We start from the raw sequence: 23,877 nt of genomic DNA on the forward strand, positions 1-23,877 counted from the left end.
AGATCAATGGAACAGAACAGAGAGCCCAGAAATAAACCCACATATAGAGGGTCAACTAATTTATGACACAGGAGCCAAAAATATACAATGAGAAAAAGACAGTCTCTTCAATAAATGGTGTTGGGAAAACTAGACAGTCACATGCAGAAAAATGAAACTGGGTTACTTTCTTACACCACATACAAAAGCTAACTCAAAATGGATTAAAGGCTTGAATGTAAGACCTAAAACCATAAAACTCAGAAAAAAATAGGTGGTAAACGCCTTGACATTGGTTCTTGGTGATGATTTTTTGGATCTGACACCAGAAGCAATGGCAACAAAAGCAAAAATAAAAAGGTAGGACTACATCAAACTAAAAAGCTTCTCCAGAGCAAAGGAAATCATCAACAAAGTGAAGAAGCAACCTACTGAATGAGAGAAGATATTTATAAATCAGACATCTGATAAGGGGTTAATATCCAAAATATATAAAAACTCATACAACTCATAGCAAAAAGAAATCTGATTAAAAAATGGGCAGAGGGTCTGAATAGACATTTTTCCAAAGAAGACATACAGATGGCCAACAGGCACATGAAAAGATGCTCAATATCACTGATCATCAGGGAAATGCAAATCAAAACCACCATAAGCTATCACTTCACCCCTATTGGGATGGCTCCTATCAACAAGACAAGATAATAACAAATGCTAGTGAGGATATAGAGAAAAGGGAACCCTTGTGCACTGCTGGTGGGAATGTAAATTGGTACAGCCATTATGGAAAACAGTATGGAGACTCCTAAAAAAAAAAAAAAAAAAAAAAAAAGACTACCATACAGCTCAGCAATTCCACTTCTGGGTATTTACCTGAAGAAAATGAAAGCATTAACTCAAAAAGATATCTGCATCCCATGTTCATTGCAGCATTATTTAGGATAGCCATGACAGGGAATAACTCCGTCCATTGATGGATGACTAGATATGGGAAATGTGATATGTGGTCCCTTGGAGAGTTGACAGAAATGTGGGAAGTTTTCAGTTCTCATGTAAGTCATTACCTTGGGTTATTTCAGGTATTGTATAAATACAAGAAAATTTATTTACATCCATTTAAAATTATTCTTGTGTTATTAAGACAGGCAATATTATCAAGGCTTGTTTGTAGCTTGCTATAAGCTGCACATTTAGGGCTCAATCTATATATGTTTTGGGTCAGCCTCAGAGGTGGCTTGAGTCATTCCTACAGCATAAGTACCTACAGACGTCATTTGAGGAGCAAATGGTGCTTTGCTATGACCACAAACTTCATCTGGACACCTTCCTGGTGCTACCAGGAAACCCGCTATCTTCTCAAATCAACTTCCCTCCCCCACTGTGTAATGAGACTCTCAAACACCTGTGCCTTTGCAGCCTCTGAGTTCCTTGGCTCATGCCTCACTGGGCAGAACACAATGCTTCTGACTTCACACACATAGAAGCCAAATCCACGAGCCCCTCATCCCCTGTCACGGAATGCAGAGGTCCATGTTCATTGCCCCACTCCCCACCTTCGCTGGTTACCGCAGGGAGCACTTGCTCCTTCCAGAGAAGGCCAACCCAACAAACGAGCTTCGAGATCCTTTTCCAGCAAACCTTACATGACTGATCATTCTACTGTTCTCTCATATAAAATAGTCAACCTCTCTCAACTGGACCGTCTCCCTCAACCTGCAAACAAGCATATGTGTCTCTCACCTCAGAAACGAAATAAAACAAAATGAAATCCTTCCGTTGCCTGCATATTCCCATGTTACCTTCACAGGTAAACTTCTAGACAGTTGTCCATAATCATCTCTATTCCTCCCCTTACGTTAGCTTGTCATTTCATTATCATCTGGCTTCATTTCCATTACTCAGTGAGGTGGTGCTTGTCAGTGTCATGACTTCCAAGATGTTAAGTACAAAGGACATTTCCAGTGTCAACTGACTTGACTTGCACAAGGGAGGATGTTCTACATACGCTCCTGGCTTCCTCCGACTTCCCTGGTCCTCTGTTTAGTCACCTTTTCTGGTTCATCTTCGTCCGACTTATCCTTTAGATCATAGCTCAAAAGTCACAGTTCTGGAAAATCTTCCATAATGTTCCTACATCATGATCCATTATACATTCTTAGAGCACTGCAGATCCCTTCAGGGACAGGACTGGCCAACCACACTTCTGCATCTATGTGGGTAGTATCTAAATACTGTTTAATTTGGAGTGGTTATTTGACAACTCCCCTACTATACCATAAGCTCACGAAGAAAAGAATCGGGATCTATTTGTCCATCACTCTGCGCTTGGCCCCCAGAAGGCACCCAAAGATTTGTTCAACAGTTAAATCAAAAAGACTCTGTCTTATAGGACGGTGGTATTTTCCTTGGCCAATGAGATTCTCTCCCTGAAAAGCATGACTGAGGAAGTATGGACCAACTTCTTGGAAGCATGAAAGGAAAGGAGGAGATGTAAACAGAACTCTGCAGACTGAGGAAGCATCAGTGGTGCTGACCAGAGCCAGGGCAGGACTCGGAGCCTCCTGTTGTGGGGGGGCTACAGCCCCCAGACTCCAGGGCTGCCCTTGGTCCCAAGGAAGGACTGCGCCCAGGTTGAGTGAAGTTCCAGTCTCTCACTACTATGTATATCCTTAAAACAAACCCCATTACTTGAGCCAGCTTGAGTGGCATCACTTTCTTACAGCTGAGTCTAAATAAAATAGGAACCCCTCAGCAGGGAAAAATTACTGGAGAAGTAGTTCTTTGTGGATGAGTTGAAATACTCTGGGTAGAAGAAATGAAAACATAAGGCGCCTTACATAATTCCCCCAAAAGATTTCAAGATCTCTTTTGAGGAGATTAGTTGTGCCCTGGACATATTCCCAAGAACTGTGCCAAAGGCAGCAAACTCTCTTCTACAGAGATAAGGATTAACACTCACTAAAGATCCCAGACTGTTGTTTCATGATTTGAAAGGCTATTACCTTGCATGTTGCATTTCTGACTTACAGAAATCATTTGTTTTTCTTTGCTTTCTAAAGAATTTCATATATGGTGGGATATATCTATACATAATAAATTAAATTAGTTAATTTTCTTTTCAAACTGTAACTTACTCAGGGCTCTACAAGACATTGGAAGTTAAATGTGAAAACTATGTTTAAAGTCTAATTTATGATGTCCGAGCTTAGCCAGATCCCTAAAGGCAAAAAATTCCAATGCCTCAGACTTATGACCAGATGATATTAAATTTAAACCGAATAAATTAAAGAGAAAAAAAATCCTAGTACTTTCCAACTCTAAACTGGGCAATAGCAGTTACTTTACTAAATCACTTAATGGTAGTTTGGGATGAAGGGCATGATCTTAATTTGCCTTCTGGACAAAATGATTGCAAGCCCAGGTCACTGCCCCATTTTAATTGGCAAGAGGACATGTCCTTTTACAGGCTGTGTAGCATAAAGATCTCCTCTAGGTTAGATTTTTAGAGTTTTTGTTTAAATGACAAATATTAAAGCAAACAAAAAGTCAAGTGTAGTAGATTACATCAACCAACAGAGGACAGATTAGATACTTTGGTTTTTCTCAGGGAGACAATAGAGTGTGGTGACAAAAGCAGAATGTTCGGCGTTAGACAGACCTGGGTCTGAATGGTGTCTTCACCATTCCCCAGGCAACAATGGAAAGGTATGAACCTTTCTGGACCTGGTGTCCTCGTTGACAAATGTAGGCTGATGATGGGACAGTGAGAAAACTAAGTAAAACAGTATTTTTACCTCCTAGGACTGATAAGTAACATTTGATACTGCATTTGTTAAATACAATGAATTAGGGGTGCCTGGGTGGCTCAGTGGTTGAGCAACTACCTTCTGCTCAGAACGTAATCCCAGGGTCCTGGGATCAAGTCCCACATTGGGCTCCCAGCAGGAGTCTGCTTCCCTGCTTCTCCCTTTGCCTGTGTCTCTGCCTCTCTCTCTCTCTGTGTCTCTCATAAATAAATACATACATACATACATACATACATACATACAATTATTTGGCAAATATTTGTATATTATAAAAAAGAGTCACCACATATTTTTGTAAAACTTAGGAAGAATCCCTTTTTCTTTCTTTCTTTCTTTCTTTCTTTCTTTCTTTCTTTCTTTCTTTCTTTCTTTCCTTCTTTCTTTCTTTTTTTTTCTGGCCTTTCTACTATACTATATCAAATGAAGAATAAGAAATAATGTATTTTGGTAAAGGAAAGAATAATATGGACAGCAAATTCCGGGACATTCTTGGAAACACAAGTACTGTGTGGTCTTATCAATAATGCAATGACTTTCAGTTAGTTCAAAGAGGGCTCCTGTCACAGAAAGAATCAAGAGGACCTCAGAGTATTACCCATGCTCCCCAGAAAGGCATAAGCAACCCATGCATGGAATGGAGCACCTTCCCCCACCCCCCTACCCAGGCTTCGCTGGTGCTTCTGTACGATCATCCTGCTTAGCAAAGACAAGCCCTAAGCACCCTGGGGGAGCCCACCTGCTGCCTTCTTTCCTGGCCCATCACCTGTAAACTTCCACTGGCCACATGTGTATTTAGGAATAAGAAAAGTGAGGATCCACTCTCCTTCCTATTCAAAATCAACACAAATCGCTAGCCCTGTCACAAATACCTTTTATATTGAAGGAAACAATACAATCAAGAAGATTACTGTTAATACAGAGAAGAAAAGGCAAAATTTCTCATTTAGCTGTATTCCCACCATGCAATGGCTTTTCTCTTCCTATTTATGTGTTAAAGGAGAAAAACGAAGGAGTGAATGAAATGAGCCAATATTTAATTTAAATACATTAATTAGGGCAGATGATTCATTGTGACGAAAGTCTCTGGAAAGGTAGGGAAGCCACCATAGGACAGTACTGGGGCCTAAAAGATGGGAAAACATCGAAATTCATGAGCCCGAGGCAAAGACAGTATGCCTTAGGATTGGATCACCTACTTAATTGCAGTTAGAAACCTAGAACCCAAGATAGAAGTTTGAATGAAACAAGCAGCAGCAAAGTGTCTGTATCTTGCTCTGAGATTCAAATCAAGGGACACAGTTTGCTGACTGAGGCACACAACAAAAGGGCTTTATATCCTGCTGGAAGCTTGACAAAAGAATGCACACTCTAAGCCCCACAGTGGAGAGAGATTTTGCCCCATTTGCTAACTGCAGGAAAGTTTCTTAAAAAGGCCGACAGGGCAGCCCCGGTGGCCCAGTGGTTTGGTGCCACCTTCCTCCCGGGGTGTGATCCTGGAGCCCTGGGATGGAGTCCCACATTGGGCTCCCTGCATCTGCTTCTCCCTCTGCCTGTGTCTCTGCCCCTCTCTCTCTCTCTCTCTGTGTGTGTCTGTCATGAATAAACAAAATCTTTTTAAGAAAAAAAAAAGGCCGAGAGCCCTTCTGCTGTGTTTGTATCGAGTTGACTCACAGTGTGGCTCGTAAGGAGGAGGAGGATCTCCACAAGGTACACACTCCATGTCTTGAAAACCGACAAGTTTTGTCTTCCTATAAAACCTAGAGGAGAAAAGAAAAGAATTCTCATTAGCTCTTTCTTCTGAGCTCAAAGTTGCAGCAAAGAGATTCACGATGTTCAGAAATTATCAGTCATCTCCATTATCAGTTTTACTTTTTTCAAAAAAAGCAACAAAAAGGCTTACATACAACACTCTCTCAGACAGACACACCCTTATTTTTTTTTAAAGATTTTATTCATTCATTCATGAGTGACACAGAGAGAGAGAGAGAGAGAGAGAGGCAGAGATACAGGCAGAGGGAGAAGCAGGCTCCATGCAGGAAGCCTGATGTGGGACTCGATCCTGGGACTCCAGGATCACACCCTGGGCGGAAGGCAGGCTCTAAACTGCTGAGCCACCCAGGAATCCCCACAAACACACCCTTAGATGCAGTGACCATTTAAGAAATATCAATTCCACTAAACATAACTTTGTAAATTCTTCTCAGCCCCACTATACTGAGGTGCTGGTGCTAGTGAGGGATTAGGAAATCAGTGGTCTTTGGCATTTCTGTGTAGTTTAAATGACAAAATTCCTTGTAAATCAAGGGCCAGTTTTTAAACACTTGAAATTCAGAGACCAAAAAAAGCCAAGCAAACTATAAAAGCAATGGAAAAAAATCGGGAGATACTTATACAGCCTTCATATGAGGATTACCTTTCTAGGCATGACAAGAAACCCAGGAGCCAGAATGAAAGAGATTGACAGCTTTTACCACACCCCTAGACACCCATACCTCCCCCATACACACCCATGCACACCCATACATACACACATGCATACACACAGACCCATACATACACATATACAAAATATTAAAGACATCCAAAGAGCAAAAAATAAATAAAGCATCATCAACATAGTCAACAGGCAAAAGAAAAATGAAAAATGGTTCTAATCATAGTATTATCTGATTCCAGTCTGTAATAGAAACCTAAAAAACCATACTGGTAAAGGTGAATATTGCAGTTGAAAGATAGGCAAAGAACATTAATTCCCAAAAGAAGAATATTTCAGAATTTTAAAACTTAAAACTAGAAACACAATGTGATTAAATTTTTAAAAATTTAACATTGAAATGTTTAACTTCATTAATTTAATCAAGTAAATGAAAGTTGCAATGACAATATTCCATTTTTACTTAGAAAACTTGGAAAGTGTTGGTGTGAGTATTGACAAAATAAGCACATGCCTATGTACCAGTGGCATTATAAATTGCTACTTGTAGAAGGGCAGTGTAGCAATATGCCATCAGAACTCAATAAAATAGTTTATATATCCTTTAATCAGTAATTTCATTTTTTTGAAATTTATCCTAAAGAAACAATCAAGTGAGTGAAGCTGTATGTATAACAATGCCATCATAGTATTGTGTATAGAAGGAAAAAACCCAGTTAGGCACAATTTCAATATACAACAGTAGATATGACTAACCATGGTAGTCCCAAGGCAATGGAATACAAAGTGGCCTTTAAAGAAACAATGATGTAGATCTCCTATACATTTTTTCTAACTCAGAATATCAATAAGTTAAAAAAAGGAAAGGTGAATAATATAATTTTGTTTTGTACAAGCACATACTTTGTTATATATCCTTTTAGATTTTTTACCAAAGCAGCTAATATAACTTACATACATATATTTGTATTGAAAAAAAAATTGTAAGATATTATATACCTAACTTAACAGTGATTATTTCTAAATATATTTGAAAATACATCTTTCTATGACAAAATAATGATATGGAGAATAAACCAAGTCTATAGAGGGCAAGATAGATGCAATTATTTTGTGAAATTGGATATTGTGGTAGCAAATCTGTATGATTTATGGTTGAAGCAAAATTTGTGTTTAAAATTAGGTAAATTATTTAAAATGCCCAGATACACTCAGTATTTGCTTAGTCTTCATTTTTCACACTTCCTGATACTGAAACATATCACAAAGCTATAAAATCAATATAGTATGCAGTATCAATAAAGTGTACAGCATACAAAACAGTATAATAATCAGTGATAGCTATAATAATCAATACTGGCATAAAGAGAGACACGGAGAACAATGGAATGAAATAGAGAGCCCAAAAATAAACTCTCACATATATGGTCAAATGATCTTGTTGTTGAAATACAACAAGAGTACCAAGACCACTTACTGGGGATGGGACAGTCTCCTTAAAAAATGGTCCTGGAAACAATGGATATCCACATGCAAAAGAATGAAGTTGGAACCTTATCTAACACCATACAAAAAAGCTAACTCAAAATGAATTAAAGACCTAAACATAAGACCCCAAAACTATAAAATTTCTAAAAGAAAATGCGAAAAACTTCATGATGTTGAATTTGGCAATGATTTCTTGGATATGACAATAAAAGGCAATCTAAAGGCATATGTGAAACACACAACAAAAGGAAAAATAGACACATTGGACTACATGAAACTTAAAAATTTTATGCAGTAAGGATAAAACCAATATATACTTATCCCTAAACTCATCAAGTAAATATGTACAGCTTTTGACATGTCAATTATACCTCAATAAAGTAGTTAAAACAAGTTAAGTCACATCAAAAAAGTATTAACTGATAATAAAATAATAATTTTTTTCAGGATTTTAAAAGCAGGATACAATCAACAGAGTGAAAAACCTATGGTAGGGGAGAAAATATTTGCAAACCATATGTCTGACAAGGAGTTAATATCTAGAATATATAAAGAATACCTATAACTCAACAACAAAAATCAAATAACCTGATTAGAAAATGGACAAAGGACTTGAATAGATATTTTTCCAAAGATGATATATAAATGGCCAATAAGCACATGAAAAGATGCCTGACAGTCAACCTCACTCATCATCAGGAAAATGCAAATGAAAACCACAATGAAGTATCACCTTATGCCCATTAGGATGGCTACTAAAAACCAAACCAAAACAACACAATCGGAAAATAATAAGTGTTGGGGAGGATATGAAGAGAAATTGGAACCACTGTAAAATGATGCAGCTGCTGGGGAGAACAGCAGTTCCTCAAAAAATTAAAAATACAACTACTATATGATCCAGCAATTCCACTCCTGGGCTGTATCCAAAAGAAGTGAAGGCAGGGCGTGTAAGGGATATTTGCACATCCATGTTCCTAGCAGCACTATTCACAATAGCCAGAACGTGAATGCAGCACAAAGGTCCTTGGAAAAATATCCTGTCACACCCTACACCATGGATAAACCTTGAGGATGTGTTAAATGAAACAAACCAGTAACAAAAGGCAAATATTACATGGTTCCATTTGTATTAGGCATGTAATCAAATTCATATAAACAGAAAGTAGAATGGTGGTTACCAGGGGCTGAGGGGAGGAGGAAAAGGTGAGTTATTGTTCAATGGATATAGAATTTCAGTTTGGGAAGATGAAAATGTTCTGGAGAGCCACTTACAGCATTGTGAATGTACTTAACACTCCTGAACTGTATACTTAAAAAGAGTTAAGATGGTAAATTTTATGTTATGTGTTTTTTACAACAAAAACACATAAAAAAATTTTAACATGAGGTAAGAAAGAACCATAAGGCTATATGAGAGCTTTCTTATTAAAGATATTAAAGATTAATTTCTTATTAAACATTTTAATATATGCAAACTAATACTATTTATCCCTTCAGCCAGAAAATTTGACAAATATAAGTAACTGAACGTTGACACAGTCTCAAATCATTTTATACATACTCATTCTACATAAATAAATATTCAGAACAACAAGTGAAATAAAAATGTTATCCAACATTTTCTAGATCAACAATTCACAGAGAAATACATACTCCTTGGGAAACAAACACAGACATTTAACATTCTTAAAATAAGGAAATCTAGTGGCAAGTTTTGAGGTCTGAGCTTTCCCTGACAATTGAATGAAATATATTTCCCAAAAATATATTGATTAAAATATGGGTTTGAGCCATCATTGGAAATGAGGCTAGAAGGTGGGCAAATTACATCACGTTTAGAATAACACTAGATACGAAGTATAAACAGCTTGAAATACTAACTAGAACTGAGGTTGAGTGTGCACAGTGATTCATGAGGCTCCCGTGTGTGTAAACACTGCTCACTAGGAGAAATGATGCTTGGATGTTACTCTGAGAGCAGCTATCCACAGCTCTGCACAGAGATTTGACAAAAGCATTCAGAATCTGCTCTGCCAGCTTCTTTATGCCAATGGCTGGATTGCAGAATCTAAGTTTTTTTTTTTTTGACTGAATTTTTAATTTTTAAATTTTAATTAATTTAATCTAATTTTTTCAGGAGATAATTTTTAACAAAATTTTCCATTTTATCCTCCAATTTGAAGATGAAGATACAGAAACTAGAGTTTTAACATGTAATTGATAATATTCAGTGAATAAATACATGTAAGAATTTTGAAAAATTATTTTACATTCTTTTGCTTAGACTGTCATGGTTTGGAGCCACAGAAACATTTGCAACTCTGCTTTTTGCCCATATGAGAAAGGATACAAATTTTAAGAAAATAAAATAAAAGGGACCCAGGACATACACAGGTGTCTGGCTAAACTAGCTTCTATAGTCAAACTTCAGATTTTACTCTGGGCGTTCAGATAGCTAATGCAATAAAGAAAAAGGAAATCATACTGGCTTTTATCTAATCACGGTTTGGTGAAAGGCAGCATATAAATACATGGTTTCTAATTTTTCTCCAACACTGAAATTGGAGAGGAATTTTTAATTGGACTGGATCCAAATAACACCAGTTTGCCTAATGGACACCATGTTTGAAAAGTGCTATTTTAAGAAAGCCTGTTTGTAGACCATCAACTCTTCATTCACTGAGAGCACTGCTGCAGGGAGACGACACACCATAGTCCAACTCTGGTTTTATAATGATATCGCTTAATGCAGTCTGGAAGGCAGGGACTGTGTCCTGTGTCTTACGGTCAAGCCATGGTTAAATTTTCTGCAGTGCATGTTAGATACTGGGCATGCTCTTCCCTCCCATATTCTTATTTGTACCAGTTTCGTATTGATGGAGAGCCTACTATTTATGTCCTCAGCAATCCACAGCAATGGCCCCTTGTTGAAACTGAACAAATACTAATGAAGAGATGAACCACTAGGGTCAAAGCCAAGCTCAGTGTAGTGGTTCATGGAGTGAACTCTGAGAATGGGCAAAGGAGGACCAAGCACCAAGATGAGAAAGCTCACGAAGGCAATGCTAGCAACTTTCAGGAGCCAGGGGGCTGATGGGGTGTGCGGGTGCAGTGAGGGTAGGGCACGGAAGGGCAGTGGCAGCCCCCTGGTTAGTCACCGGTCACAGAGGCTCCAGGGGAATCTCCCTGTGAAACCAGACACGGGGTTAGGTATGGGGGCTCAGCAGTGAAATGACAAGCTGGGCGACCTTGAGCGAGTCATTTATCCCCTCCAAGGATCAACTGCTTGTAAAGGGTATTTGGTATTACCCCTGGTTTATGGAATGGTTTTGATGATTAAATAAACTGCTCAGCACATAGTAAATGCTCAATACATGTTAGCTATCGTGGTTGCTAGGAACAGCAAAGAACCATCAGGGGCCAGGTTAATTCTTTCAGGCCAGGCCCCAGGTCCCTTTAGCAGAGAAAGAGTGGGAACATGGGAGCCAGAAGGGGAGGTTGGAGGCCCATTGTAAACAAAACAAAATAGAACAAGTCATGTGAAGCTTCCACTGGTTTCCAGTAACATTAATTGGTGACGAGGTCAAATATGTATTTAGTGCTTACTATGGATTAGGCACTCTGCTTGGTACTTCGCATGCATTATATTCTCAATCATTCCAGCAATTTTGCAGGTTGGTATTATTAGATGATCATTTGTAGGTGAGAAGAATGGGTGTCAGAAAAATTAAGGAACTAGTCTTAAGTCATATTTGGGAACAAGGGGACTGTCTGTCTTCAATCACTCAAATTGAGGGCACCGAGGACAGACTATTCCCACACTGTACTGTTACTGGGGAAAAAGCCGCTACTGTCCTGTTGGGGCTAAGCCTATGGGCAGCAGAAGATTCTTATCTGGGTGAGGTTGAGGCTTCAGAAGGCAGAAGCAGCACTATGAATGAAAATGCCCACCCTCTGCCTGACTTTGGCATCCTTTTTCTGGGAGCAATAGGCAAATGGCTTATTTTCTTTCTGCCTTAATTTTCCTCTCTATAAAATGGGTTTCAACTCTTTACCTTCTTCACACACATATAGTGAGGGTGGGTGAGCACCTTAAAACACTCTGGAAGGCCTGGGTCAAAGTCACTATGTAATTATTGCCTGCCACATACATTCATGCTGGCTTAGAAAGGATGTAATTTTAAACTAATCATATAAATAAACTATGAAACATCATTCAAATGTCTATTCACTTATATATGACTTTCCCACATCTAAGGATTTACTTAAGGAATGAGCAAACACTGTTGAAGCTGAAGCCGTGGGCTCAGGTGACAATGAAGCACGAGGAAGCACTTTGGTGCCAGGTCCTGGGGAGAACGCACCCTCTCTCACACTCCAGTCACAAACCCTGTGGGTTCCCTCTTTGTAAAAACTAAATCCCTTGGTCCTATGCTCTTCCCCACTCTCTCACCCCTGAATCTCCCATGGACCTCCTCTTCTCCCTGCCCCATAGATGAAGAGAGCAGGTGGGCACTGACATGCTTTTGTCAGAAGCAGAAAATAGGAACAGCAGAGATGAGTCAGATGCTCGGTTCGTGTTCCTCGATTAGTCTGCTTGAGGTCAAAATCCTGGATAATAATATTCACTGGTATCAGCATCACCTGAGATTATAGACCATTCCTTTTTTTTTCTTTAAGTAGCAGATTGAAATCTAATTCACATATATTGCAATCCATCCACTTAAAGTGTACAACTAAATGGCCTTTAGTGTACTCACAGAGCTGAGCAACCATCAGAACCAACAATTTTAGACATCTTCATCGCACCAAAAAAAGAAACTCTGTACCCTTAAGCAGTCACCCCTCAGTCTTCCCCAAACCCCCCGACCCCAGGTAACCACTCATATTCTTTCTACTCTCTAGATCTGCCCATTCTGGACACTGCATACAAATGAAATCATAGAATACATCTTTTGTCATTGGTTTCTTTCGAGCATGTTTTCTAGGTTCATCCATTTTGTTGCATGTTATGAGTAATTCACCCCCTTTTATCATCAAATAATATTCCATCGTTTGAATATACTCCATTTTGTTAAGCCATTTATCAGTTGATGGATATCGGGGTTGTTCCCACTTTTTGACCATTACACATCATGCTGCTCTGAACATTTATGTACTCGTTTTTGTGTGGACAGGTTTCCAATTCTCTTGGTTATAATACCTAAAAGCGGGATTGCTGGGTCACATGGTAACTCTATTTTAACTTTTTGAGGAACTGCCAGACTGTTTTCCAAAGTAGCTCCATCATTTTCCAATCCCACCAATGGTGGATGATGGTTCCAGTTACTCCATGTCCTTATCAACCCTTGTCATTGTCTTTCTGGTCACACCCATCCTAGTTGGCTTGAAGTATGTGGTTTTAATTTGCATTTCCCTGATGCAAATTGACACTGAACATCTTTTCATGGGCTTGTTGGCTATCTGTGTATCTTTGGAGAAGTGTCTATTCAAATCCTTTGTCCATATTTTAATTGGTTATTGGTCTTTTCATTATTGAAATGTAAGAGTTCTTTATATATTCTAGATAAGACAATCCCTTATCACATATATGATTTATAAATAGCCCTAATTCTGTGGGTTGTCTTTTCATTTTCTTGATGATATCCTTTGAAACACAAAAGATTTTAATTTTGGTGAAGTCTAAGAGCTATTTTCTTTTATTGCTTGTGCTTTTGGTGTCAGACCACTACATTTTGCACCTGTTCAGGTGCTGAGTCATTGCATAGGGTCACACTTGGCCCATCAGATTATTTCTTGTCCTGTTTCTGTCCTTCAGGCCCACAGGTCTGTCTTCCCCTCTGCCCTCAACAAGAGCCCCAGAGGGGCATCTAGGTGACTCGGTTAAGCATCAGCCTTCAGCTTGGGTCATGATCTTAGGGCCCTGGTATCCAGCCCTGTATCAGGCTCCCTGCTCAGCAAAGAGCCTGCTTCTCCTCCTCCCTCTGTACCATGCTCATGCCCTCCCTCCCTCCCTCTCTCCCTCTCACCCTCAGATAAATAAATAAAATCTTGGGAACCCTGGGTGGTGCAGCAGTTTAGCGCCTGCCTTTGGCGCAGGGCGCGATCCTGGAGACCCGGTGCATGGGGCCTGCTTCTCCCTCTGCCTATGTCTCTGCCTCTCTCTCTCTCTGTATGACTATTATAAATAAATAAAAATTTAAAAAAAATAAATAAAATCTTAACACACACACACACACACACACACACACACACACACACACACGAGCCCCAGAACTAGCACTGTGCCATTTGGTCAGAGCTACCCTGATCTGTGGGCGTATTCTGGCTAAGTCCAGTTAGAGCCCTGCCTCTGCAGTGCCTGAGAGCCCAGATTCCCATGTTAGACTGCTAGAGCACCTGAACTCCAGGGTCATGTCCATGTTAGGACCTGTCTGCATTCCTGTGTCCACAGTGCTTTTCTCCCCCCACACCTACTCAGCAAACTGCCTCAACTCCTCCAAGTCTTGCTCAGAGCTCACCTACCCTGGTCACCCACCTGAACACTGCCATTTGCTTGCCCTCGGGGCATGCCTAATCCACCTTACCTGCTCTAGGTTCTCTTTCTTCTACAGAAATCATCCTCTGCTACCTTTCTGCAGAATTTATGTATTATTTACTGTTTAGCTCTTTTGAAAACCCTTACTAAGATCTAAACTCCACACGGGTAGGGTTCTTGGCCTCTCTACCTCAGCAACGCCTCACTTCTCCTAAAGCAATGTCTCCACGCTGCTTCACAAATATCCGTGGAAATGAGTGAATGGCTGTGATTTGCATTTCTCTGATCACTAACGAGGATGAACGTGGACAAAGGATCACAGGGCACACGTGTTGCCTCTTTTGTGAATTGCCCAATCACTCTTCCGTCCATCTGTCCACATTTTCTTTTTCATCAATTTACAGGAAGCTCTTTAGATTCTCGTGACACTAATCCTGTGTTAGCGTTACTTATGCGTTTTATTCATAACCAGCCCGTGTCATGTGGCGCAGCACATGGTGGGCACAGAGGATGTCCCGACCGCTCGCCAGATGTGTGCAGGTTCCTGTTGGGGTGTGATCACCTTCAGGGGGAACAAGGGAAATGTTTGTTTAATCATCATCCTATGATTACGGGGGACAGGAATCACCCAACGTACCCTGGCAAGCAGTCCCCGCAGACGGTATCGCTGGTGACGGAGCAGTTGGCCTTCTGGAAGCGGTTCACGGCCGCGCACTCCAGGCACGGCTTGCATTTCTGAAAGCCCCAGTCCTCCTTGAACCTCTGAGGCCGGCACGTCATGCACTGGGCATCCTCCCCGTAGCCAAAGCCGCATTCCTGCAGGGATTAACAGGCACCAGAACGCTATTCAGACGTGGCAAGCGTGAAAAAGACGGCGGGGATAAAAGGAAGACCTGGTCTTATAATCACCAAGCAGGGCCTTCTTGGATACAAAGGCAGCCCTTTCAGCAAGTTCAAATGTGTCTCCCACTGCTAATAATCTCTCTTACTACGATGAGTATACTTAGTCATCCACTTTATTCAAGAAGCCACGAGCATTTGAATAATAAAGGTTCTCAGGGACCCCCACTGCTGCATTATTGCTAGCTTATGGCAGAATTATGGCACTTTCTTCTTTCCTAATTAAGCCAGTCTTGGGCATGTGCAGAAACTACAGTCAGGGAAGTATCCAGACACTTACTTACTTAGCAAGGCAGAAAACACGTATTTGGATCTCAACAGTGATATTTTAGAAGTGAGGCTAGCTGCAAAAGAAATTTCCTAAGCTGATAAGCCTAGAAATCTATCCAGTAGAGAGCATCTTGACAGGTTTAGCCGTGTGTTATTGCGTGATAATAGAAAGATTCTGATGTAGTTCTTTAAAGAACACTCAATTCTTGTTTGGATTAAGCTGTGTGATGCTAAAGGTCTCCGGATAGATTTGAACATCAAAACACAGTACTGCTTCCCATGGATGGGCAAAATGGATGGTGCTTTGACCCACATTATGATCATTTCTACAAGGTTGAGAACCAAATAAATCAGAGCCTATCGTATAATGTAAATACAATGCAACCATAAGAAGAATGATGTAGGGGCACCTGGGGGGCTCAGTTGGTTAAGCGTCTGCCTTTGGCTGGGGTCATGATCCCAGGGTCTTGGAATCAAGCCCCATGACAGTTCCCTGCTCAAGGGGGAGTCTGCTTCTCCCTCTCCCTCCCTGCTTGTGCTCTCTCTTGCTCTCTCTCTCTCAAATAAATAAAATCTTATTTTTTTAAAATAAGAATGTGTAGATATGTGTTCATGGTTTGGAAATATGATCCCATCGCTTACAAAAATATTCATAATTAGTACTAATGTTTACTGGGTGCTTACTCTGTGCCTGGAACTTCATACACATTATCTCATTACTTTAGACTTCTTTCAAATGAGAAAAGTGTTATCATGACTCCCATTTCATGAATGGGGGTGTGGAGCTTCCCAGAAGGTCCGTACCTTAACCAAGGTGACATTGCTAATGTCAGAACCAGGATTTGAACCTACACTGTTTCATTCTGCAATTGGATTCTATACCTCGACACCGTAGGATCCATAGGATACTTATCTCTGCACTTGGAGAGCACGCTGAGCGAGCCCACATAAACAGCTCAGTAGCAGAGGGAAGGACTCTGACAAAATCTCTTCATTTCCTCACCTGTAAACCTCAGATGCAGGATGCAAATCCCTGCCAGTTCAAAATTCCCACTGGCCTATAAAACTTATATACTTAAAGCCTTTCATTTGTATTTATAGGCACAGTCAACTAAGTAGTACTTACTGTCAAAAATTAAATCAAAACCAACACAAAAGATAACATTCCCCATACCCAACAAACTTCTGAATAAAAGAGATTCGTAATAGAACTTCAATTTAGAGTTTTTACTAATTAACTCATTCATATCATGGAGGAGCCATACCCTCCTTCCTCACTTCAGTTATTCAGCCAGCCTTTCAAATGCATACTCTAAACATCCACATCAAAGAGTAGGGGAGCAAAAAAAGGTCAACAACCTTCTGAATCCTGAGTGTTCCAACTAGACGATGTTCTAATCCAAGGCACAGACAGCAGAAGGAAAAAAATTGATTTGAAGAACTATTCACAATTAGAATTTTTTTTAAAGGTTTTATTTATTTATTCATGAGAGACACACATAGAGAGAGAGGCAGAGACAAAGACAGAGGGGAAAGTAGGCTCCCTTTGGGGAGCTCAATGTGGGACTCGATCCCAGGACCCCAGGATCACAACCTGAGCTGAAGGCAGATGCTCAACCACAGAGCCACCCAGGTGCTCCACATTTAGAATTTCTTTGAAACTGTTAGCAGGTATTATCTAAGGGGTGGGGAGTGAAATTATGAGGTGATTTGAATTTTTTATAATTCTGCGATAATTTAAATTTTGCCAAACAGCATCTCTTACTCCGGCAATCAGGAAAATACCAAAGATACATATTCAAGAAGAACTGCTTGGGCATGGACTAGGTCCATGGAGTAGGTCTTTGCGGGGAGGTCCCTGCTGTTTTTGGTGCTTTGTACATGGGTGATGTGGCTCTGCACTGGGGCAGAAGTGTGTTTTTGCTAAGTAGTTGCAGAGACAGCCGAATGCATCCTAAGACTCTCTTTCAGTGTGACAGGAGCCTCTTCTTACAATCTTCCAGGATCAAAGTGTGGTGCCTGTGCCATTTGAATAGGGGGATGGGGACTTGTTGCCCACAGGCTCAGTATCTCCATGTCAAAGGTTCACACAAGAGCAAAGTTTCAAAATTATACTTTGATACAGCCAGCTTGGATTGTAAGGGTGTCATATACAAGTTGCAACACAACAAAGAAAGGAAGGAAAAAGGAAGAGAGCAGAAAGGAAAATAAAGGTTAAGAGAAATGAGAACTAGAGGCGCCTGGGTGGCTCAGTGGTTGTGCATCTGCCTTTGGCTCAGGTCATGATCCCAGGGTCCTAGGATCGAGTCACACATCCGGCTCCCCACAGGGAGCCTGCTTCTCCCTCTGCCTGTGTTTCTGTCTCTCTCTGTGCTCTCATGAATAAATAAATAAAATCTTTTTTAAAAAGTAAACTATAAATCAAGCACAGAGTGGGCATTCACCAGGTAAATGATACCTTTCTAGATTCTCTACAACTCAACAAACCAACTTTCCCAATTCAAGTATAATAAAGCCTCACTGGGAAACAAAAGGATCCTCAGACTCCAATTTTTTCTGGGTTACTTGAAACATAAATATAGGGACGCCTGGGTGGCTCAGTGGTTGAGTGTCTGCCTTTGGCTTAGGACATGATCCCAGACCAGAGTTGCAGGATCGAGTCCCCCACATCGGGCTCCCTGTATGGAGCCTGCTTCTCCCTCTGCCTATGTCTCTGCCTCTCTCTCTCTCTCTCTGTGTGTGTGTGTCTCATGAATAAATGAATAAAATCTTTTTTTAAAAAAACATAAATTTATATCTGAATTATTTTTAGAGAATAAAAATATGTCTATAATGAATTGCAGTTATCTGTCTTTTAAAAATGGTACACAAAATATAATTTAGCCATACCTGCTTGAATCAACTATTGCGTTGTGTTGTAATACAAGAAACTAGGAAGCCCCTGTGTGTATGTAGGCAGTTTAATATCCTTGCCAGGCAGTCAACTCTCACTCCTCGTCCTGTTGGGTTATCACTGTCTCTGACAATTCTCTTCCTCTCTCCATTCCTGAGAAACTAAATGAATATCCAAGCAGACATAGACTTGAAAGAAAGACAAATAGGTGTTTTGGTAGGCTCATCTCTTTTGAAAAATAATGAGTATTTAAGTGTTGGGAAGATATTTGTCCTTATTTTTTGATTCCTGACTGTATTCTAGAGTTTGCATTGCACATACGTGAAGACCATTTTGACTAGTGTGTTTCTGCCACATTATCATTGTGTGTCACTTACATATCACTATACTTCATAGACTGAGGATTCCATGGAACTTTTTTTGGGGGGTCCATTCTATATTGGATCAAATCATGTATAGAAAAAACAACAGGGGCGCCTGGGTGGCTCAGCTGGTTAAGTGTCTGCTTTCATCTCAGGTCATGATCTCAGGGTCCTGGAATCAAGTCCTTAGGTGGGCTCCCTGTTCAGTGGAGAGTTTGCTTCTCCCTCTCTCTCTGCTTCTCCACTTCACTCACACTCCTCGTGCTCTCTCTCTCTCTCTCTTTCTCTCTCAAATAAATAAAAACCTTGGGATGCCTGGGTGGCGCAGCAGTTGAGCATCTGCCTTTGGCTTAAGGTGTGATCCCGGGGTCCCGGGATCGAGTCCCACATCGGGCTTCCTGATAGAGCCTGCTTCTCCTTCTGCCTGTGTTTCTACCTCCCTCTTTCTGTCTCTCATGAATAAATAAATAAAATCTTTAAAAAAAATCTTGAAAAAAAGAAAGAAAAAAACAACAAAGCCTGGGTGGCTCAATGGGTGAGCATCTGCGTTTCGCTCAAGGGGTGATCCCAGGGTCCTGGGATCGAGTGCTGCACTGGGCTCCCTGCAGGGAGCCTGCTTCTCCCTCTGCCTATGTCTCTGCCTCTCTCTGTGTGTTCTCATGAATAAATAAATAAAATCTAACCAAACAAAAAAAAAGCTGTGTGTCCATTATAATCACAAAATAATACCTAAATGTATTAAAAATGTATTGTGAATCATGTAGTCTCCTGAGAACTTTTATAGAGACTGATAACTATTTGGGGGAATTTAGTTTAAAATACCTTTTATCTAAAGTATTTGTCATTTTCCCAAAGATAGTATCAAAATTCCAACCTCATTATTTTTAAGATTTTAAAAAATGCTTGCAGTTCATGATGGTCTAAGAAATTTATGAAGTGATCATTCTAGATGTTAAATTAACTAGAAACCTTGACTTAACGAGAAATTCAGAGAAGATATTCCCAAGGAATTAAGTGATAGCACCGTGTCCATGGCAGCAACTGCTTTTAGAGCTGACTGCCATATTTCTAAAGCACCATATAAACACAGAGATGCTGCAATTATTTGAAATCCAGGCTATAAAGTAAACAGCATATAAACATTAAATTATCCCCAATATAAATGTCTACTTTGATGTTTTTATTTCATTCAGTAAAACTAGGTGGTTGAAATGCCCTGAAATCTTCCCCATTAAGTTCAATAAATAACTACCAAGAGAAAAAGAGAAAAGGCCAAACAGCTTGAAGTGCTTGTGGCTCACAGCCTCCTGCCCAGGATAGTACTGCTGAGCGCACATTGAAATTGTGCCTCTATAAACTCGTGTCCACCCCCCTGGGGCCAGAGACTATTTCTGGTCCCTTTTCTTTTTATCACTCTTTATACTGAAAAACTACTACTACACACAAGATCTTTATAAACAAATCAAACAGTATGCCTTCTTTGACATCTCTGGTCTCTTTATTTCCTATTCTGTCCACACAGGCAAACAGCTGTTATCTGGTTTGGGAAAAAGCTCCCAGAAATATCCTAACATCCTGTGTGTGTGTGTGTGTGTGTGTGTGTGTGTGTGTGTATCTTAACACACTGCTCTGTAACTAGTTTTTCAGTTTTCTGTACTCAATACATCTTGGAGAGTGTTCCCTACCAGCAGATGGAGAGCATACCATTGTGTGGCTAATAGTTGAGTTCATTCTACCGGAGGCTAGTCATCACTGCATCCCAAGTGCAGGATGGAGGGGTAACCACAGAGGTCTGCTGAAGCACTGTGGCATTGATCACACTGTCTAATGGTACATTTAATGAAAACAGTTAAAAAATCTTTTGTGGCTTCCCCCATTACTTTTAAATATAAAGGGCACAATTTCCCTCGGCATATGATTTCCCAGAGCAGGCTAGTATACTACTGTTGAGAATAAAAGAAATGGAAGGAATGGATTTTTGGTGACATAAAACAAAGAGTACTTAAAGAAGAGGCTAAGCTAGCCATGCTGGTGGTGAGGTTTACCGTACTTTTCACCAAACTTCACAGGCTCCTGTGAGCTACTTTCTCTATGAGGCCCTAGCCTTGGCTTTGTCCTCAAGAGGTCAGTTGTCCAAGAATCCTGTGAGGTTGGTTAAGCCAGAATCTTCCACCCTCCTATCCGCTCACCCTCAATTCCTGCTCAAATTTCCTCCTGGCCCTCCAATCCTCGGATCATCCTGCCTGCCTTCAGCAAGAATCCTGTTAGGTCTGCTTTTGCCAGAATGCCCCCTGCCCTGATGTTTCCTCCTAGGACTTTTCCATCCACTGCCTCCCACCCTGGTCCTTGGCTGAAATCCCCACTTGTCCATGTTGCATTTGGAATTGAGCCTAGTTCTATCCTGAGGCCTCTCTCCCCCTGTTGCAATAGTTCCTGAGTGAAATCTGTTTTTGCTGCTTTCCCCTCTGTCCGGCTCTGGTTCTCTGACACTTTTCAGGTTACATTACAGCTCGCCCTCTCACCATTTCCTTGGAAGGACTGTACTTGTGTTCGGTGAGGGAGGATACATGGGAGGACACCAGGGCGGGAGTGGGGGCATTAGTCAGCCATTGGCCTGGCCCTCAGAATTAGACATATGTGTTTTATTTTTATGGAGCATGGTTGGCCGTGAATACCAATGGCAGAGATGCATTTAGGCTTTCAAACAATCCTAGAGTATTTGTTTTTGAAATTATGACCTCGTATCTTAAAAGCTTAAAAGGAAAACTTACAACTTTCCTGAATCCCTGAAGAGGCCTTTTAATAAGCATCAAAGTGTGAAAATGTACACATGAATAAAATAACCCAATTAAAAAAAAAGCATTGCCATAGGATTCCTAGTGATTTCCCAAAATCCTACAATAAGTGAACAATCCTCTATACTTTTTTTTTTTTTTTTTAAATTTTTATTTATTTATGATAGTCACAGAGAGAGAGAGAGAGAGGCAGAGACACAGGCAGAGGGAGAAGCAGGCTCCATGCACCGGGAGCCCGATGTGGGATTCGATCCCGGGTCTCCAGGATCGCGCCCTGGGCCAAAGACCGGCGCTAAACCGCTGCACCACCCAGGGATCCCGAATCCTCTATACTTAACACCACCCTCCATCACTCTTTCCCCAAAGCCTATCAGGGCACCTGGTACTTATAAAGATTCTTTGATTGACCAAACTTTAGCCAGGCTCCTTAACCTTCTTCCAGGCGCACCTGTGCACGTCCTTGTGCTATCCAGCTTTAGCAAGTCCTCTGCTAAGTCAGCTTACCCAGAACTACCCATTCTCAATATCGGCTGGGGTTCCTCATCCTATACTTGAAGTCTCATAGGGACTTGAAGTCCAATCACCTTGGCTTGTCTTCAGCAAAGAGCTGTTAGGTTGGCTTCAGCCAGGACCCCTCCTACCCTTGATGTTTGCCCTCAGTAACTTTCAACTCACCGACCCCTGCTCCATGGCTATAAATTCCCATAAGCCCATGTTGTGTTGGGATGGAGCCCAGTGGTTTTCCCCCACTAGAAAATCCCATTGCTGTGATCCCCCTCCATACCTATCGAACAAAGCTTGCCTTGCCGTCCTTATTAACAAGTGCCACTGGATATTTTTTTCTTTAACAGTACATACCAGGCTGGTGAGTAACACATAAATGTTTGCTGACTAAATGAATGGAGGAACAAATATCATTGAAGGCAGTGTTTCCTGATGTTGTTTTATTACTAGTATCATTACTTTATTCCAGGGAACAAACCCTATAAAGGTCACAGCAGTGTCCTAATTGGTAAGTCCAGATAATTCTCTGGGGCTGGTGGAGGTGGGCCAGGGGATGGAAGATGAGGGTGATGGTCACTGTGGGGTGGGGGTGGAAGCTTTGAGCAACCCTCCTTATCTTGGTTCCAAGGCAAGAGAGGGCTGCATCCAGCTGGGCCGCTTCCACCCAAGCTGGCGGCAGCAGTAGCTCTGACACTCTGCCCAATATTTTTAAGCCACATTTGGTGGCTTTCCAGTGGCAAAATGACTCAAAGTAAACAGTCCTCAAATCCCCTTCTCTCTTTTCTCCCTCTGCAAATTCAGCACTTAGCAAAAACACAAGCGGATCTTACCTACATGTTGTAGGAGCAGTTTCAGACCACAGGGGAGATCCTCACAGACCATCAATTGTCCAGGAAATACATTTGGGGGCCTTGGGTCTAAAGCACTATTTATTTGTACAGCCAATAAGTTATTAACTTTGGTTCTTTGAACTTGAAACGCTCAAATTTGGACAGAGAAGAAGTTATTTGTGGAGAAAATCTAGCGCACGCAAATGGAAATGACAAATTAGATTTATGTAGCTGGTGTTTAGAAATCAGCTTTTTAAATTTCCTTTAATAAAACACCACCAAAGACCTAGGTTCTCCCCCCGCCCCGGCCCCACAAGTTCCAGTTTATGAAAATCTGTAGTTGAGTTTTTTAAAGAAAAATTACAAGCTAGAGCTTGCTAATATCTGCCAAACATCACTGGGCTCGATTAGGTATAATTAAACATAAATAAAGTGAGCAACACTGTAATTAGATGGCATAAATGAATCTTTTTCATGCTTGCAAATCATATTAATCTTTTTGTGTGCATGTGTGACTTTCTTCATGGGGACAAAAACAGCTTTCCAAAAAAGTAGACATCTTTAAAAATGTGCATATTTGTGGAGGAAAGTGTGTTGTTGTTTACAAGACTTAATTTTTTACATTAAAGTCATCCCAATAATTGGTTAGAAAAGTTTACTTTGAAAACCGTGCCAGAGACTTGAAGACTGTTTCAAGTGGTTCATGCAAAAACTAGTTTCCTGGTTTACTGCTGGGAGGTGATCATGTTAAAAGCACATTGTTGGCATTAATACTCGGTGAGGAGGAGGGGCTGTGGCTGGGCAGATTCTAGACAGTAAGAATTAAAAGGCTAATGTGGTCACTTCGGGAAAACAAAAGTCATCCTCTCCCACGTATCGCAATGCTGTTTATTTCTGTGAGCCAAAAAGCTGGCTGTTTAAGGCTCCAGATGCCAGCATGTAACCACTCATGGAGCTACGTAAGCAACAGTTTGTACTTTTTGTCTTGGAAATAGGAAAAATACATTATCAATGATCTTTCTCTTAAACTTTCTGAACCTAAACCCTGATGTGGAAGAGAGAAAGACCAGCTATG

The 23,877-nt window shown here is 40.7% G+C and overlaps 1 protein-coding gene across 4 annotated transcripts in view; it reads right to left on the minus strand.

Annotated features, from left to right (window-relative positions):
• TNFRSF19 (TNF receptor superfamily member 19) overlaps window positions 1-23,877 on the minus strand; it is an 89,847-nt gene that overhangs the window by 39,211 nt on the left and 26,759 nt on the right. For all 4 annotated transcript variants that reach the window (XM_038573480.1, XM_038573477.1, XM_038573476.1 and 1 more), the window contains 2 exons: window positions 14,886-15,064; window positions 5,457-5,542 (listed from right to left, as the gene is read on the minus strand). In XM_038573480.1, the coding sequence (XP_038429408.1) occupies window positions 5,457-5,542; window positions 14,886-15,064 (265 nt within the window). The remainder of the gene's footprint in view (window positions 1-5,456; window positions 5,543-14,885; window positions 15,065-23,877) is intronic.

Source organism: Canis lupus, chromosome 25 (assembly GCF_011100685.1).
Source record: "Canis lupus familiaris isolate Mischka breed German Shepherd chromosome 25, alternate assembly UU_Cfam_GSD_1.0, whole genome shotgun sequence".
Taxonomy (NCBI): Eukaryota; Metazoa; Chordata; class Mammalia; order Carnivora; family Canidae; genus Canis; species Canis lupus.